The 12,877-nt window shown below is 45.8% G+C and overlaps 1 protein-coding gene across 1 annotated transcript; it reads left to right on the plus strand.

Annotated features, from left to right (window-relative positions):
- The first annotated feature begins 70 nt into the window (after nucleotides 1–70).
- Hars1 (histidyl-tRNA synthetase 1) lies at nucleotides 71–12,789 on the plus strand. Its single transcript, XM_087896138.1, has 13 exons — nucleotides 71–229; nucleotides 458–547; nucleotides 4,693–4,812; nucleotides 6,388–6,483; nucleotides 7,636–7,761; nucleotides 8,497–8,604; nucleotides 8,740–8,838; nucleotides 9,061–9,154; nucleotides 9,378–9,505; nucleotides 9,598–9,840; nucleotides 11,667–11,783; nucleotides 12,031–12,177; nucleotides 12,392–12,789. The coding sequence occupies exons 1-13, from the start codon at nucleotides 140–142 to the stop codon at nucleotides 12,461–12,463; spliced, it is 1,530 nt and encodes a 509-aa protein (XP_087752264.1). The 5' UTR covers nucleotides 71–139; the 3' UTR covers nucleotides 12,464–12,789.
- The last annotated feature ends 88 nt before the right edge of the window (nucleotides 12,790–12,877 follow it).

The raw sequence follows: 12,877 nt of genomic DNA on the forward strand, positions 1-12,877 counted from the left end.
CCGACCCGGAAGTGGTTTTGCTCTCGCCAGAGACGTTCTAGGCACGAAAGCCGGTGACTCGATAGCCGGAAGTCATCCGAACCTTGGCTAAGTCTACCCAGGCGGGTTAGGCAGCAGTCGGTTCCGGTTGGCAGCCAGGATGGCTGATCGTGCTGCGCTGGAGGAGCTGGTGCGACTCCAGGGAGAGCATGTGCGGGGCCTCAAGCAGCAGAAAGCCTCCGCCGAGCAGGTGCGACTCAGATGGAAGGAGATGGGAGCCCGACAAACCAGAGGGACATAGAGGGTGGTCTGGCTGGAGGGCACGCATGCGAATGAAGAGAGTAGGCTGGCAGAATGAAAGGGGCTGAGTGAGAAAGAAGGTAGCCAGGGTGGATCCCGAGAGAAGCGAGGGTAGGAATAGCGAGTGCATGGGAGGGGAGGGACAAATGGACAGTCCAGCGGTGTTTTTCTCTCCCAGATCGAGGAGGAGGTGGCGAAACTCCTAAAACTGAAGGCACAGCTGGGCCAGGATGAAGGCAAACAGAAGTTTGTGCTCAAAACCCCGAAGGTAAGCTACTCCTGTGAGAGGCCTCAAAGGGCGGTCCTGATCAGTCTGAAATACTGCAAAGGAGTAAGTAGTTGGTGTAGGCACCAGGCTGGATTGATCGCAACCTGAGTCATTCGGTGGTGACAGAAACAGAGCTGCTCAGGGGAGTCAGCCTGCTCACTGCCAGTTCTTTCATTCATTACCTGTTCACTGAGTAAGTCTATGTGCGTGGTATTGTACACTGAATCTACCATACTGGATATGCCTGTCTCTGTGATGCTTACATCCCACTGAGACAGAGATTTAAGACAAATAATTCCACGCAGGGATATGCAATTACAAAATATGACTCCTGATATGAAGAAAATTAGGGCTTGAGAGATGGCTCAGCAGATAAGAGTATGCAGAGAATCCAAGTTTGATTCCCTGCACATACATCAGGTGGCTCACAGCTGTAACTCCAGCTCTCTCTCTACCCCCCCACACATAATGTATAAAAATAATAAACTTTAAAAAAAAAAGAAACTTACAGAGATGTTTTGAGAAAAATAAGGGGGAGCTGGGGAATCTGAGAAACCACATCGAGGGAGTGATATACTGATGGACCTCTCAACTGGGTAGGAGATAGCCAGGGAAAGACTGTTAGGATGATCGGCTCAGTGTATGGACACCCTGATGCAGAAAAGAACTTTGATACTTCCTAGGAACTGGAAGAAGACCTGTTCAAATAGAAACAAAGTCAGAGAAGCTTAGCTCAGGCTCAGGGCTTCAGTTCAGATGCTATTCTGTAAGTTCTGTAAACAGAACTCCACACCTTCACTGGGTTCCCTTGGCACTTAGCTCCCATTGCGCTGACTTTGAATTTTCACTTAGGTGCTTGTGTGTATGGACAGATGCACGTGAGTATGGGTGCTTGCAGAGGCCAGGAGAGGGTGTCAGATTCCCTGGAGCTGGAGTTGCAGGCAGTTGTGAGCCGTGCTAATGTGCTCTGGAAGAGCGTCAAGAGTGCTTACCTGCCGAGCCATCTCTCCTGCCCTGTGCAACAACTTCTGGTAGTTATTCATGAAGTTTATTTACCAGTAGCTAAGACTGGGTGCCTGGAAACAAAATTATATTTAATGAATGTATTTTAAGTTGATTTCCGAAGAGAAGCCATTTGTTGTGGTGTACATCTTTAATCCCAGGACCCAGGAAGCAGAGACAGGCAGATCTTTGTGAGTTTTAGTGATATTAAGACAGATCATTAGGTTTAAGTGAAGAGGGACTAATCTACCACAAATTCCCTATTTTTTTACTTTATTCAATGATTTTAATAGTTATTGGTCATCATTTTTTTGAGGTTTTATTTTATTGAAATAGGGCATCTCTACATAGCTGTGTGTGTGTGTGTGTGTGTGTGTGTGTGTGTGTGTGTGTGTCTATGTGTGAGGGAGCAGCTAGAGGTACAGCAGTTGTAGGCTGCCCAACCTAGGTGCTGAGAACCAAAGTCAGGACAGACTGGTATACAAGTTCCAGGCCAGTGGGGATGACATAGTAAAATAGGAAGACCTTGTGCCCAAAAGGCAGAGGTGGGGTAGAGATGAATGGTAGGATTAATTCTCTTTAAGCCAGATTCATCAAGCTGTGCCTTTCTGCATAGTCTTTTAAAAGCAAAACAAAACACCAAGTCTGGGTAGCCTCAGACTTGCTATGTAGCAAAGGTTAGTTTTGAAATTCTGATCCTTAGGTCTCCACCTAACAGGTACTGGAATTGCAGGCATGTACCACCACACCCGTCCCACACAATTCTTTTTCAAAGGGTGAAGAGGCGTTTAAAGTCTCAGAGAAATGGGGACTGGGAGATGGTGCAATATTAAGGGTGCTTATTTTTCTAGGTCTGAGTCAGGTCCTCAGCACCCGCATATAGCAGCTCACACCTGCCTGTAATTCCAGCTGGCCTCCAAGGATACCCTCACACATGGCAATTCAGAAATAATGGTCAATAATGGCTCAGACTATTGAATGGGGTGAAATAGTCCTGACATGCCTCGATGTCAGGAAAGCAGAAGCAGCAAGAGTGATCCTGTTGGTGTGACACAGTAAAAAGCCAGGGCACCGCCCAGGAGTCCTCGTCAGGAATCAGAATCTAATTAGGCCTGCAGACCAAGGTGGGGCAGTGCAAAGTGGAGAGCAGGCTAAATGTTGTATCAGCGATATTGCTGACTGAGTCCAGAATGTGAGAAACTTTTTAGGACAAATTATCCAGTTTCGTAAGTAAATAACATGGAGGAGAAGGAATAAGAGTGTGACTCAGTGTGAGAAGGCCTGGGGTCCAAATCAGACACCACAGAAGAAGAAAGGAAGAACAAGAGAGCTGTTGTGAATTAAATGGACATTGTCATCTAAATATAATGTGCTTAGAATATGGCCAGGTGGTGGTGGCGCACTCCTTTAATCCCAGCACTCGGGAGGCAGAGGTAGGTGGATCTCTGTGAGTTCGAGGCCAGCCTGGTCTACAAGAGCTAGTTCCAGGACAGGCTCCAAAGCTACAGAGGAACCCTGTCTCCAAAAAGACATAACAAAACAAAATTTGGAAAACTTATTTATCCCTTACTCTGAGTTTGACAACTTCTCAATACTTATATTTTCCTGATGAGGTATCTGAGTATCATTTAAAAAGATATGTCAATTTTAAGAAGATCTCTATAACTTTCCAATAAGCCAGTGTTTTATAGATGACCAGTGTAGATGTCATAAAGTCATACATGAGCAAAAGATCCATTCAACATACAAGATATACTAGTAGGGTTTGTTGTTGTTTTTCAAGTTTTGGAGGTTTTTTGGTTTTTTTTTTTTTTGGTATTTAATACAAGAAGCATATAGGAAACTTGGCTGACTTTTATTAAGAAGACCATTAAAGATTTGCAGAAATGGGGCTGGAGACACGGCTCAGCTTTAAGAGCACTGGCTGCTCTTCCAGAGCATCTGTATTCCAAGCACCACCTGGTGACTGACAACCACCTGTAACTCTAATTCCAAAGGATCTGACATCCTCTTCTGCCTTCATGGGTACCAGACGTGCAAGTGATGCATGAACATAGGTGCATGAAAAATAAGGTTGAAAACAAGAGTTGCAAAAATGTGGTCAATGTATCATTAAAAGCACTTTTTAATGCTCTCAAAATATTATTTGTGTTCATTTGTAATGGTACATTGATAAATTTTTGCACTTTTAATTTCAAATGTGGCAAATGTACATAGAAAGAATACACTTTGAATTGACAGTAGCTAAAACTGTGAAAAGGTTTGTCCACCAAAGGTTTTGGAGCAGGCTGTAATGTTCCAAACTAAAAACTCTGACCTAGGTGGGAGACAGACTCTACTACAGACTTGCTGAGTGCTCTCAGGTAGTAACTTGACTTCCTGACAGCCTGTAATTTAGCTAGACAATGTGTCTGCCAAACCTGAGTTAGAACTTTTTTTCCTTCTTAAGAAACAGTTTCATGGCTATGGCCCAAGCTGGCTTTGAATTCACTGATCCACCTTCTTCTGCTTCCAAGTTCCACCAAACCCAGTTTCGCTAGAGCTTTTTATCAGAAATAATTTGGTTAAGTAGAATGTAAAAGAAACTTATGTTGAAAAATTGCGTGTAAATTTTAGAATTCAACCTGTTGAGCCACTTTGAATGATAATATACTTGTCTGGTAGATATTGTCTGCTATACAAGCAAAAGTGGTTATTCCTGAGTTTTCCAAAAACTTGCATTGAGAAAATGGTTCTGAATTCTGTGAAACAGAACCTAGCCAGCTGATGGCAGTGACTTATAGGATTGACAGGGCTTGTTCTGAGCTGTCTTCCCGCTTGGTGGCTGTAGGAAAACCCACGCTTGCAGCATCATTCGTGTTCCTTGTTGCTGAGCTAGACTTTGGATAGTTCTGCAGTTTATTGTGCTTTATTTTATTTATTTATTTTATGTGTGTTGGTGTTTTGCCTGAATGTCTTTCTGTGTGAAGGTGTTGGATCCCCTGGAACTGGAGTTACAGATAGTTGTGAGCTACCATGTGGGTGCTGGGAATTGAACCCGGGTCCTTTGGAAGAGCAGTTAGTGCTCTTAACCGCTGAGCCATCTCTCTAGCCCCTTGTTCTTTATCTTAAATGTCATTCTTGTTTTGATTTTGACTCCCAAGGGCACAAGAGACTACAGTCCCCGGCAGATGGCAGTTCGGGAGAAGGTGTTTGATGTCATCATCCGCTGCTTCAAGCGCCATGGAGCAGAAGTGATTGATACACCTGTGTTTGAACTGAAGGTGAGAGATGGGTAAGGAGAAACTGAACAGTGGACCTGTGGGCTTATGAATACCAAAGAGGATAATGAAGGAGTCTAAGGTTACGAAGGTTAGAATCTTAACACATTAATGGGGCCGACAGAGTTCCGTCTGTGTCAACGCTAGAGCACAAATGTTTGAGGATTTTCAAGCTTTTAAAGCATGGCCAGTTTGGTCAGAGGAATATGTTATAACCAGTGAAGACATCGAAGGGCAGAGACTGCTGTAACATCCTCAAGTTCTATTTTGAGGTCAGACATGTAGGATGCCCACGGAGCTGGAGCTACATTAGGTCACCGGTGAGCTGACTGACATGGGTGCTGTGAATTGAACTTAAGTCTTCTGCAAGATCAGTACGAATTCCTAACTACTTTATCAGGGCTGGAGAGGTAGTTCAGCAATAGTGCACCTGTTACGTGTGCAAAAGATCTGGGTGTAGTTCCCGACATCCATGTGGTGACTCACATCCATCTGTAACTCTAGTTCTAGAGGATCCAACACTCTCTTCTGACCGCTATAGGCACCAGACATGCACGTGATGGACACATCCACATAGACAAAGCATTCATACACATAAAATACATTTTTTATTATTTCAATAATAATACCTTAGAAATGACTAAGGTGGTTCAGCTTGGGTAAAGACATTTACTACCAAGCCTGCTGAGTTTAATCTTGAGAATTCACAAGATGGAAGAAGAGAACCAACTCCCACAATTATCCACCCTCCTTATGCATCTCATGGCCCATGAATGCACACAATATAAATAAAAGATTATTTTTTAAAAAAGTAAATTAGAAGTAATACTTTCAGGGGCTAGGAGTGGCACACACCTTTTATCCCAGCACTTAGGAGGCAGAAGCAGGCAGATCTCTGTGAGTTCGAGGCCATCCTGGTCTACAGAGTGAGTTTCAGAACAGCCAGGGCTACATAGAGAAACCCTGTCTCAAAAAAATGGGAGAAAAAAGTAATAGCTTTGCCACAAAATAGAAAAAAAAAAAATAAGCAGAATATCAACACAAAGCTGTTACTCCCTTTTATTTTCGTTTTGTTTTGTCTTTTCAAAACAGAGTCTTTCTATGTAGACCAGGCAGGCCTTGAATTCACAGAGATCTACCTGCCTGTACCTTCTGGGTCCTGGGATAAAAGGTGTGCCTGTTACTACTTTTTTAATGTAACTATGTTAGACTTATAAGTATTATGATAAATAGCAGAGGAATTATAAGACTATAGACAGGTTGAAATTAATCATGTTAGAATAGTAAGTTTTTGTGTTCATAATGGTCTTTTAAGGGCTGGGAATACAGCCCAGTGATTGCCCACCAAGTACAAAGCCTAGGTTCGATCCCTAGCATCACATAGTAATAATAATCAGCTTATTTCTATCCAGGCATGGTGGCTCAAGCCTTTAATCCCAGCATTCAGGAGGTAGAGGCAGACAGATCCCTGGATGCTCACGGCCAGCCAGGGATACATAGTAAGACCCTGTACAGGCTCAAAAGAAAAGTTCAAATGTAGTTTACTATTGTGATCACATTTCTTCTTGGTTTCTCCAGGAAACACTGACTGGAAAGTACGGAGAAGACTCAAAGCTCATCTATGACCTGAAGGATCAGGGCGGGGAGCTGCTGTCTCTTCGTTATGACCTCACTGTATCCTTCTGCACTCGGGTTCTTAAGACTTTGGACGAATTGGCACTCACTGACTGGGGCTGAACTTGGGTTTAGGGACAGCAAGCAGGTATAGGTAAGATTACATTTGAAATCATTTACAGTTTATTTCTTTAAACCAAGATAAAGGACTTTAGCTAAGCGGAATATAGCCTTAGAAATCTTCCTCTTTCTGTCAGGGCCCTGCTCCTAGTTTTACAACAGTCTCCTGGCTCTTTTCCTGAGCTGGGAAGCAGTGGTGCACGCCTTTAATCCCAGCACTCGGGAGGCAGAGACAAGTGGATCTCTGTGAGCTCGAGGCCAGCCTGATCTACAGAGAGAGTTCCAGGACAACTAGGGATGTTACACAGAGAAACCTGTCTTGAAGAATAGCTCTCCCCTACCCTCCCAGTGGGCAGAACTTTCTGTAATTGGCCAGTATTTCCTTTATCTCCAAGTGTCTCAGTTAGTGTTCTTTGCTGCGGAGGGCCACCGTGGCCATGGCAGCTCTTATAAATGAAAGCCATTTAATCGGGGGCTTGCTCACAGTTCAGAGGGTTTGTCCATGATCATCACGCCAGAGAGCACGGCAGCACAAAGGCCGGCCTGGTGCTGGAGAAATAGCTGAGAGCTTTACATCCTGCTCCATGAGCAGCAAACAGAAAGCACGAGAGCAGGGGCACCTGGGCCCACGGTGGGCCTTTGAAACTGCAGAGCCGAATCAGTGACACACCTCCTCCTAACTACCTAATCCTCCCGAACAGTTCGTCAGCTGGGGACTAAACGTGGAAAATCATAAGTCTGTGTAGTCAGATTCATTCAGACCACCACACCAAGCCACTCTGCCAATCATCCAGTCAGGGATTCTCATGGCCTTTTCCTCCGGTGTCTAACCTGCCACATCCTCTTCTCTCCCCTAGTTAGCATAGTCCAGGAGAGAGACCAGCAAAAGGGAGAGGCAGGAGTCCTCACCGTCTGCCTTTCCTACTCAGCTGCCTTTTGTGATTACAGTTAATTCTCCTGACAGTTAGAAGCTCTGTGACTCTTCCAGGCAGGGGTTTTATCTATACAGGCAGGGTTAGACCACAGCTTCTGTGGGTGATGATAATTTCCAGCAGCCACAGGAGGCTCTTTTCCTTAATACTCTGTCATCAGGTCCCTTTTGCTCGGTATCTGGCAATGAATAAACTCACCAACATTAAACGCTACCACATAGCAAAGGTGTATCGCCGGGACAACCCCGCTATGACCAGAGGCCGTTATCGCGAATTCTATCAGTGTGTGAGTGTTGGAAAACCATGGAGCATGATGGGTAACTCAAGCCCTCTCTAATAGGATCTACCTAATGCTATGATGTCCTGAACAAACTGGATAACCTTTAAAATGCTCTTAAATTTCTGTGATATTTTCAGGTAGCCCTCATAATGGTTTAGTGGAAATGAGTAAGGCAATCAAATCTGGGGTTTGGAGCCTAGTTTGGGGTATGGGGAGTATGTTTTAGTGCTGGAGATTGTACACATTGGGACACTGGGCAATTGTTCTACCACTGAGCGACATCCCTAGCTCCAGGTTTTTTATATTAAACGACAGTATTACAGTCACAACAGAAGATGAGGAAATTCAATGTGTGTTGTTGTCAAGTCTTCTAGACTAATGGCAGGCCTTCTGACAGAAAAAAAAATAGCAAAAGACTAAGGTGGTAAGGGCCTGGGCTGTAGTTCAGTGGTAAGCAATTTCCTCACGTGCTTGAAGCCCTAGGGTCAATACCCAGTATTACCACAGAGAGAGGGAGACAGAGACACTGACTCGGGCTGGGAAATTGCCCCACAACAGTAGAAGTTGAGGAAGAACATGGAGAAGTGGATGTTTCATATGGACAAGGTAGCAGGACTGGCGAGAGCCCGAGAGCTGATGATGAAACAGAAAATGAAGGGGAGGCCTGTGCTTTGATGCAGACAGAGCACAGGTTTCAGGAGTCTGTCACATGCCACCCTCTCCCTCTCTGTTGCCCTGCAGGATTTTGACATTGCTGGCCAGTTCGACCCCATGATTCCTGATGCGGAGTGTCTGAAGATCATGTGTGAGATCCTGAGTTCACTTCAGATAGGCAACTTCCTGGTCAAGGTCAGAGCTGGGTGGGACTGGGGGGGTCAAGGTTGGGCCTGGCCCCCTCAGAGACCAGTAGCCAGTGGGATAGAGACGATTGAGAATTGTGCAAAATGAACAGATTTCTTCTTCCCCATACCTTGCTCCTCACAGGTAAATGACAGGCGCATCCTAGATGGGATGTTTGCTGTCTGTGGTGTTCCTGACAGCAAGTTCCGTACCATCTGCTCCTCGGTGGACAAACTAGATAAGGTAATACCTGCACACCTGACTCTCTCTTGATCCTACCCTGTTTGAAGCGATGAGAAAGTTTAGGAGGAAGAGGTGGCTGCCTCTGTGCTCCCTGGAGGAGTTCTGGCCCCAGCATGTAGGTTGAAGGGTAGCTTTCGTCTCAGATTGCTTTTTGAACGGGCCCACACTTGTTCTGTGGTAGAGAAGCTGTGTAGTGGCCTCTGACTGTTGTTGTCTGCTCAGGTGTCCTGGGAGGAAGTGAAGAATGAGATGGTGGGAGAGAAGGGCCTTGCACCGGAAGTGGCTGATCGCATTGGGGACTATGTCCAGCAGCATGGTGAGAAAGAAACCTAGCAGCTACGTCACTGCCCACAGTCCTAAAGTTGAAATGTGTGTGTGTGTGTGTGTGTGTGTGTGTGTGTGTGTGTGTGTGTGAGAGAGGGGGGGGGTGTTGTTCATGTGTGCGTGTGTGTGTTCATGTGTACATACATGTACTGCACCCAAAAGGCAGGCCTACTGTTTTTTTCTTGTCAGTCTGACCTACAAATTTGTTTCCTCAGGTGGGGTGTCTCTGGTGGAGCAGTTGCTTCAGGATCCTAAACTCTCCCAAAACAAACAGGCCTTGGAGGGCTTGGGAGACCTAAAGCTGCTGTTTGAATATCTGACCCTGTTTGGCATTGACGACAAGGTAAGTCGGGTTGGAGACAGGAGCCCTAGCTGACGTTGTGGCTTAGGGTCCCTGATTCTAGTCTGGTACTGACCATGACCTTACCTCCACAGATCTCCTTTGATCTGAGCCTTGCTCGAGGCCTGGACTACTATACTGGGGTCATCTATGAGGCGGTGCTGCTACAGATGCCAGCCCAGGCTGGGGAAGAGCCCCTGGGTGTGGGCAGTGTAGCTGCTGGAGGGCGCTACGATGGGCTAGTAGGCATGTTTGACCCCAAAGGGCGTAAGGTGCCGTGCGTTGGGCTCAGTATTGGAGTAGAGCGAATCTTCTCCATTGTAGAGCAAAGATTAGAGGTAAGTCCTGGGGGTGGGTAGAACGCAGAAGGGCAGGTAATGGTACCCAGGCTACCTTTGAACAGGTGGTGCTTTGGGCAGGCACCTTGGAGAAATGCAGAAGAGATGGATGGTTATGGACCATTTTCATGTGTGTCCTTATATGTGTTTTATGATACTGGAAATTGAACCTGGGCCTTGTGCACTCTAGGCAAGCACTGTTAGCACTATGCTATTTTTCACTTAATTTGAGACAGGGTCTCACCAGGTTACCCAGGGTGGCTTTGAACTCTGTGTAGCCCAGGTAGGCATTGAATCCTGGCTCAGCCTCTGAATAGCTGGGCCAGGTTAAGCCATCGGGCCTGGCTTCTAGGATAGTTTTATGGATCTTTATTCTTTCTCCCCTGAATCAGAGCTATCAAAAATCGAGGCTGTGTATCTAAGATGCACTGCCATGTGCCAGGCCTACATGCTTGGTGCGTTTTCAGCTAGACACTCTCGTTCTTTTTGTTCTTCAGATAAGGAAGTTAAATACTAGCAATCAGATAATTTGCTGAAGGTCGTGATACTTGTAAGTAGGAGAGTCAGAGTGTGATCCAGATAGTTAAGTGTTATGTTAACCATTCTAATGCTGCCTCTCAGTGGAAAGCATGTCTAAGGCCCTGGGCGTGCTCCAGTAGCTGCTCTGACTCCCTGGGGCCTGGAGTAACACCAAGGATTCTTCCTTTGGTTGCTGGGACTCTTAAATGGCTCATTGCATTTGATTTTCAGGGATGTTCTAGCAACTTTCCCACTATTCCTGTTTTTTACCTCTAGGATGACACCATCCATGTTGCCTACTTGAGGTCATTATTCTAGTAGGCAGCTTATGTTGTAACTTTGAAAACAGTTTCCAGCCGGGTGGTGGTGGCGCACGCCTTTAATCCCAGCACTTGGGAAGCAGAGGCAGGCAGAGCTCTGTGAGTTCGAGGCCAACCTGGTCTACAAGAGCTAGTTCCAGGACCAGCTAGGGCTGTTACACAGAGAAACCCTGTCTCAAAAAACCAAGGGGGAGGGGTAGTTTTCCAGAAAAAGTTGAGGGGCAGGAGCAGCCTTGTTCTGCATCCACACATACCTAGTCTCAGATGGGGGAGTAGACGGTGAAGACTAGATGCCAGTGCTGGTTTGAGGTGGTTTCACCGTTCTCCCTTGTGACTGTGCTGTGGCCCCTAACATAGATGGAAAGGAATTTTAGCTTTACTGTTCTGCTACCCTGGAGTATTTATTCCTTTTTGTTGTTGTGTTTTGGTGTTTTGTTCTGTAAATTTTTTTAAAAAATTTTTTTGTGTGTATGGGTGTTTTGCCTACTTGTTTGTCTGTTCCTGGTGCCCACAGAGGCCAGAAGAGGGCATCAGATCCCTTGGGACTGGAATTATAAACAGCTGTAAACTGTGGGTGCTGGAAATCAGACTCAGGTTCTCTAGAAGAACAGCCAGTGCTCTAACTGCTGAGCCATCTCTCCAGCCTGCTTATTTGTTTTGTTTGGTTGGTTGATTGGTTGGGTTTGGAGGCATTTTTTATTTGGTTTTGTTTTTTTGAGACACACTAGCCTCAAACTCACATACTCAAGACGAACCTTGAAAGGCCTGATCCTTCTGTCTTCACCTCCCAAGTACTAGAATTATAGATGTACCCAGCTTTTCGTTTATTTATTCTGACAAGTCATACAAGTCAGTTCACTTCTTACACCCTCTAAAAACTATTTTCATGTTCTACTGGCAGGCTGGGACCCTGCCCTAGTTGAGCTCATGGATCCTAACTACAGCCCTTCCTGTTGTTCCTTGGTTGCTTTGCCTGCCTCTCCCCAGGCTTTAGAGGAAAAGGTTCGGACCACAGAGACCCAGGTACTCGTGGCATCTGCACAGAAGAAGCTGCTGGAGGAGAGACTGAAGCTTGTCTCCGAGTTATGGGATGCCGGGATCAAGGTACAGGAAGCAATCCCCAGGGTGGTAGCAAACGTGGGAGTACTATGCACAGACTAATACAAGTTCACATAGTGCCTCTCCCATTACTTCTTGAGATGGAACAAAGCACGTGCAAACTGTTCAAGTACATGTGCAGTTTTGTTTTAGTTCAAATAAGGCCAATCATTCTTCCTGCTGCGTCCCCACCTCTGAAGTTTCCTCCTGAGAACACAGAAGGCTTTGTTTTTTTTTCTTGGGTCATTTGCAGGCCGAGCTGCTCTACAAGAAGAACCCAAAGCTACTGAACCAGCTGCAGTATTGTGAGGAAGCGGGCATCCCGCTGGTGGCCATCATTGGCGAGCAGGAGCTCAAGGACGGTGTCGTCAAGCTGCGTTCCGTGACGAGCAGAGAAGAGGTAAGGGGGCAAGTAGGAAGATAAAGGACATGGGGGCATCAAGTGCTTTAAGATCTCCAGAATCCACGTGCATGGGTTTTACTAGGGGCATTTTCTACCCTGGCATATCTAATTGGGTTTATGTCCCAGTGAGCCAACCCTGATAACTAAAAGTAGGCACTCAGTGAATAACTGAGCGGAAGATGCTCATACCTTCTCCCTCCATCCTGGCCAGGTGGATGTCCGAAGAGAAGACCTTGTGGAGGAGATCAGAAGAAGAACAAATCAGCTCCCGTCCATCTGCTGAACTGAGCAAACTTCCAGAGGAAGCATGGTTGACCTTGTTTGAACTAAAACAAAACTGCACATACATTTAAACAGTTTGCACATCTCTGATCCAGCAGAAGACTGAAGGGTAGTCAGAACCGAGGCTTCTTGTTTTTATTAATACCTTATTGTTGGTAATCACTGGCTAAAAACGTCCAGGAACAGTGTAGGTGGATTAATCAAGGTTGTGCCTCCTAAACTCCTGTATGGACCTGAGGTGGCTTCATTGCAGAGCCACACACCAGATGAACAGATGTCTCCCTATAACCTACCGCCAAAAAGTCCAATAAATGTCTCCACCGCTAACTTAGCCTGTCTGTGTCCGTGATGCCTAATGCTACCTTCCTCTTCAGGCCCTGAACCATTCAAACCATTCTAGTAACTGGTATGAAAG

This window comes from Myodes glareolus, chromosome 13 (genome assembly GCF_982192425.1).
Source record: "Myodes glareolus chromosome 13, mMyoGla1.1, whole genome shotgun sequence".
Lineage (NCBI taxonomy): Eukaryota > Metazoa > Chordata > Mammalia > Rodentia > Cricetidae > Myodes > Myodes glareolus.

Coding starts and splice junctions, on each gene's coding strand:
- Hars1 (XM_087896138.1), top strand. CDS start 140: ATGGCTGATCGTGCTGCGCTGGAGGAGCTGGTGCGACTCCAGGGAGAG. Junction 548..4,692: donor TTGTGCTCAAAACCCCGAAG/GTAAGCTACTCC, acceptor TTGACTCCCAAG/GGCACAAGAGACTACAGTCC. Junction 9,155..9,377: donor GGACTATGTCCAGCAGCATG/GTGAGAAAGAAA, acceptor TTGTTTCCTCAG/GTGGGGTGTCTCTGGTGGAG.